The sequence below is a fragment of the Nansenia antarctica genome (genome assembly GCF_963989245.1).
Source record: "Nansenia antarctica genome assembly, chromosome: 1".
In the NCBI taxonomy this organism is placed as follows: Eukaryota; Metazoa; Chordata; class Actinopteri; order Argentiniformes; family Microstomatidae; genus Nansenia; species Nansenia antarctica.
In genome coordinates, this window is record NC_137674.1 from 84025166 (window position 1) to 84030348 (window position 5183).

Here is a 5183-nt window from a genome sequence, read left to right on the forward strand (position 1 = left end):
TTACCATGGCAATGGAGCTCATTATTCGAGCATCCCGATGGGTTGTTGGAGGGGAACGGTTGAAGAGCGGGCTGCGTCTTCCTCCAATCAGGGCGTACATGGATGACATGACGACAATAACAACAACAAACGCATGCACCAAACGCCTGCTGGATAAACTCCAGGGAAACATCAAATGGGCACGAATGGAGATTAAACCCAGTAAGTCCCGCAGTATCTCCATTGTCAAAGGCAAGCTCGCCAATGAGAGGTTCCACGTCAACAACGAGCCAATAACAACAGTTCTGGAGAAGCCTATCAAAAGCCTTGGCCGCTGGTATAGCGCAGAACTCAAAGACTCGAAACAGGTGGAACAACTCAAGCAGGATACAATCAGTGGCCTCAAGCAGATCAACAACACTGCTCTCCCTGGGAAGCTGAAGCTGTGGTGCTTTCAGTTTGGACTGCTTCCCCGTCTCATGTGGCCAATTTCCATCTACGAGGTCACACTATCCCATGCCAACCGGCTGGAGAGACTGGTGAATGCACAAGTGAGGAAGTGGCTTGGACTGCCGAGAGGCCTTAGCAGCATAGGCCTGTATGGCAACGGAGCCCTCTCCCTACCAATCTCAAGCCTGGTGGAGGAGTACAAATGTGCCAAATCAAGGCTGGAAATGACTCTCACAGAATCCCAGGATCCATTCGTCAGAGGTGCTGCTCCAATCCTAGCAACGGGGAGGAAATGGAAGCCATCTGCAGCAGTTGCGGTGGCAAAGACCGCCCTCAGACACCGGGATATAGTGGGGCATGTCCAACATGGCAGAGGGGGCCTTGGCTTGGAAACAACAACACCCACATGGCAAAAGGCTACTCCAACCGAACGGCGGAAGATGGTGGTTGAGGAGGTGCGCCACCAGGAGGAAGCAGCCAGGTGCGCCAAGGCAGTCTCCCAAGCCCAGCAAGGCCGCTGGATGAAGTGGGAGAGCGTGGAGAGGAGGAAAATCACGTGGAACGAGCTGTGGAGCATGGAGTCTAATAGGCTAAGTTTCATCATCAGAGCCACATATGATGTCCTGCCCTCTCCTACCAACCTACATCTCTGGTATGGAGAGGACCCAGCCTGTCTCCAGTGTGCAGCCCCAGCAACCCTCAAACACATCTTGGTGGGTTGCAAGACCAGTCTAACTCAAGGAAGATACACCTGGCGCCACAACCAAGTGCTAAAGTGCTTGGCTGCCGAACTTGAGCACAAGCGAGTAACCACCAACGCCATGCCTCTAAATGCCCAGACTACCTTTCCACGGAAAACAACCTTCATCCGGGAAGGGGAGAAACAGCGGACCAAGCCATCACCTCCAGACTCAGGCCCACTGAACGCAGCCCGGGATTGGGAAATGCGGGTAGACCTCAGCCAGAGGCTCACCTTCCCACCCGAAATTGCAGCGACCAACCTGCGCCCAGACCTAGTCCTCTGGTCCAAGTCCTGCCGGCGTGTCTTCATCGTAGAACTGACGGTCCCTTGGGAGGAGGCCATCGATGAGGCATTCGAACGGAAGAGGCTGCGGTATGCCAACTTAGCAGTCGAAGCAGAGGGGCGGGGCTGGAACGTGAAGGTGTGGCCAGTGGAGGTGGGCTGCAGAGGCTTTGTAGCCAGCTCCACCACAAGGCTCCTGAGGGCAGTAGGGATCAGAGGACAGGCCCAACGGAAGGCAATCAGAGAACTGTCCACTGCTGCAGAACGGAGCAGTCACTGGCTGTGGCTGAAACGTAGGGACCCAACATGGGCTCCCAAATGACCACGTGGTGCCACCGTGCGACACACACCCAGGCCTGATCAGCCTGTGGTGGGCCAACCTCGGCAGAGGGTGTCTTGTGATAACTGGCCGAAACACCCAATGAGGTCGGGGACCACAACTGAAGATGTGTCGTACTGGTGGCACCATGTGATCATTGCCAAATTCCACTCCACCCAAGAGGACATCTCCAACTCCACTCAATTGTTGTGCTGAATATTTAGGGATTTTAACAACCAGTCCTATTAAGAATCCTGTAATGATATTCAAACTGACAGTGATCCATTCAAAGCTTCCACTTGTGACATTGATGGTCTTTTGATCAAGAAGTTGTTGACTTACATCCTTTGTTGCAGCCTCAGCATTCTGATCCATTACAGTCTGAAGCCTGGAGATTTTTTTCTTTTTTTTCTTTTTTTTCTTGGAACTCGGCAGATTACCATCAGTGCCTGAAACTTAAATGCCTGGGATTCCAAATTCTGCACCAACAAGATATGGACAAATGTTAACTCTTACGAAAAATGTAACGAAACAGTTCGGCATCTAACCAGATTCAATAGAGCATAGTGCAAAAGCCATAAATGTATGAAGGGAGAGTATACAGTATTACAGTGAGTAGAAGTAAATGAATAAAGTCAGTATACGTGCAATCAATATAAAAAGTCAATATGAGCATAAATATCAATATGATGTATAGTAAAGATATAAATACAGTAGGGGTGTAACGGTGCATCGCGATGCAGTTAATTATCGATACAAATATGTGACGATTCAAATCGGTGAGATGAAAAATGTATCGCGATATTTGTTTCGGACAATGCGAGGAATATGGACGTTGCAGTGAGAGGCCGGGCTAGAACCACAATATCACCATACCCGCGTCAACCGCTTTCTGGGTCAGGTGATGCGAGTTGCAGCCTTCTGCCACCGAGGCTCCACAGTAATCGCTGTGTTCTTACCATATCCTAGAATGCTTCTTTTTTTTCTTTTTTTTTTTTTAAGAATTTATTGTATTATTGTATTATTAGTGATACTGGTCTTGACCTTCCCATGTTCTTCTCTAGCTCTCAGTGTGATCCTAAATGGCTGAATTTAGCCAAGTAACGTTAGCTCTTTGGACTGCAGGCAATTAGTACAGTTGCTAACTGTTGACTCTTTTCTATAGATACAAGGCGGTGATGAGGCCAACTATTACAGCCACAGTAGCCTACCACTGACAAGACCAACCGCTGCACCACTGGGAAAGGGAACTCTTTTCTCTACTTTGTCACCATCACCATTTGCCATTAGTCGGCGAAAGCGATTAGGTGGCCGACAGTTCACCTCTAACCCAGCTTCCATTTTCTTCTTGTTACCGCTGGTCAGCCTCTTAAGATTGACTAGAAGTTCAGGACGATCTTGTCTGAAGTTTTGGTTGTGGAAGTGATGTTGGATTCTGTCAGTAGGAGACCTGCCTTCATCCTGTTTGTCTGTGTTCCCCGGGCCAACCACTACCTTCCTAAACCCATAGAGATTCAATTGGCGGATGAAGGTTTTAAAGTTAGACATTTTGAAAACGTCCATGTTATCAAACGGTTGCTTCTGGGGAGACAGCAGCTCAGCTTTAAACAGCTGCTGATCGATGATCAGACCTTCACCACAGGTGTCCCAACGAATCGATCGGTTTTTGGGGTTATTGACGAGATGCCACAGTTTAGCGGGGAAGTTGTTGGGGTTTAGAAAGTAGATGGTCAGCAGGGCCTCTTCCAGTTCCATATTTTGGGATCTGTGAGAAACAAAAATAGTGGACAGAAGTTCTATTTTCGCCTTGTTACCGCTGGTCAGCCAATTAAGATTGACTAGAAGTTCAGGACGTTTTGGTTGTGGAAGTGATGTTGGATTCTGTCAGTTGGAGACCTGCCTTCATCCTGTTTGTCTGTGTTCCCCGGGCCAACCACTACCCTCCTAAACCCGTAGCGATTCAATTGGCTGCAACTTGGCCTTGTCCTTGGCTGTTGCAGCAGGGAACCAGGTGATGATGGAGTGGGTGTTACGGCTGGGCCTCCACACACACCCTCCCCCGCCCCCACAGCTCGAGCACAGCGTGCTCTCCGCCGCAGGTGAGGCTTGTCCCCGCTAATTGGATTATCAGCCAAACCATCACACCTGTCTCCACTCCCAATCAACCCTCTGCCTACTTCTACTCTGGACTCCCCTTCACTCATCGTCAGTTCTTCCCTAAGAATGGCCTGGCAAGTATTATCTGATTCCAGTCGTGTACTGTAAGGCGATCAACTTCTCCAGAATTGATTTAATTGAGTCGTCACTTACAAGCGAGTCCGTTTAATCTCAACGAGACGTCCTTGATATAACTTCTAAGATAAAATGATCCAATCAAATATTCGGCACCACTACTGAACTGTTCTTTAAGAGAATATTTATTCGAGCACATCGGCAAACAATAGCATCAGCCTACAATAGCATTTCATTCCATGGAAAGGGGTCTCATCTAGCTTCACCTCCGCAGACCAGGATCAGCTGGTTAACTGCAGAAGTTTCACCGGACAAGAGCCACGTTTCGCCTTGGTCCATCGTTTTTATATATTTTCCTTAACATTTAGGGATGGGCTGTCCCTCTGGTAGGTTTTATGGTAAGCGTCTGTTTTATATCGGAATGTGGCTTTCGACTTCTTTCGGTGTCCGTGCGAGTGTATTATCTTCTTCTTCTGACCCCCCGGTCGTTTGTCATGGTGAGAGTGTTCGGACACTCTGTCGGCAACGGTATCCTGAGCAGCCTAGCGCGACGTTAGACACACACACATTCTAATGTTTTTTAAGGAACCAGTAAGCATATGCACACAGTTATGTTTTTAGGATGCATAGATATTTTGATAGTTATTTGGGTGTATTCTACATACGTTCTAAAGCACTAATTGGCCAGTTATTTAATCTTCAAACACATTCCCTCCTGACCAGGTCTGTAGGTCCTATGTCCTTATCAGGATCGCTTGTGTAAACATCACTGTTGCCAGGCCCACAGACTCCCATGACTTGGGATTCGATTAACAAGTTAAAATACAGTATTGAAGAATAGACTTATCATTAATCATTAGTTATGATAGTATAAAATGAGTATAGGAAAATAGAATATCATAACAGCAGGTACAAAATGATTGTTAGTACATAGGTAAAAATAAGCAATCAACAGGCGGTTTGAACCACAACACTTTCTCCCAGTCAGGAGCCCCTTCCCCCCATGTCGCTCAAAAGCAGAACCTCTCTTTTATGGTTCTGTGAGACTTCAACTGACCTCAGTCACATATTATTTAAATGAACACACAGTACTTGATTTATCACTTCTAGTTATTTTAATACAAATCCCTAACAGTACTTTGCTCGTGATACTATTTTTGCAATTTGTATTCTTCCCGT

The 5183-nt window shown here is 47.4% G+C and overlaps 1 protein-coding gene across 1 annotated transcript; it reads right to left on the reverse strand.

Moving 5' to 3' along the window:
- Positions 1-2963: 2963 nt before the first annotated feature.
- Positions 2964-3527, reverse strand: LOC308153425 (heat shock factor protein 5-like; the record flags this gene model as incomplete). The annotated part of the gene is made up of 1 exon (XM_080526570.1): positions 2964-3527. One exon carries the CDS (start codon positions 3525-3527, stop codon positions 2964-2966), a length of 564 nt encoding a protein of 187 aa, XP_080382696.1.
- Between the last annotated feature and the right edge of the window lie 1656 nt (positions 3528-5183).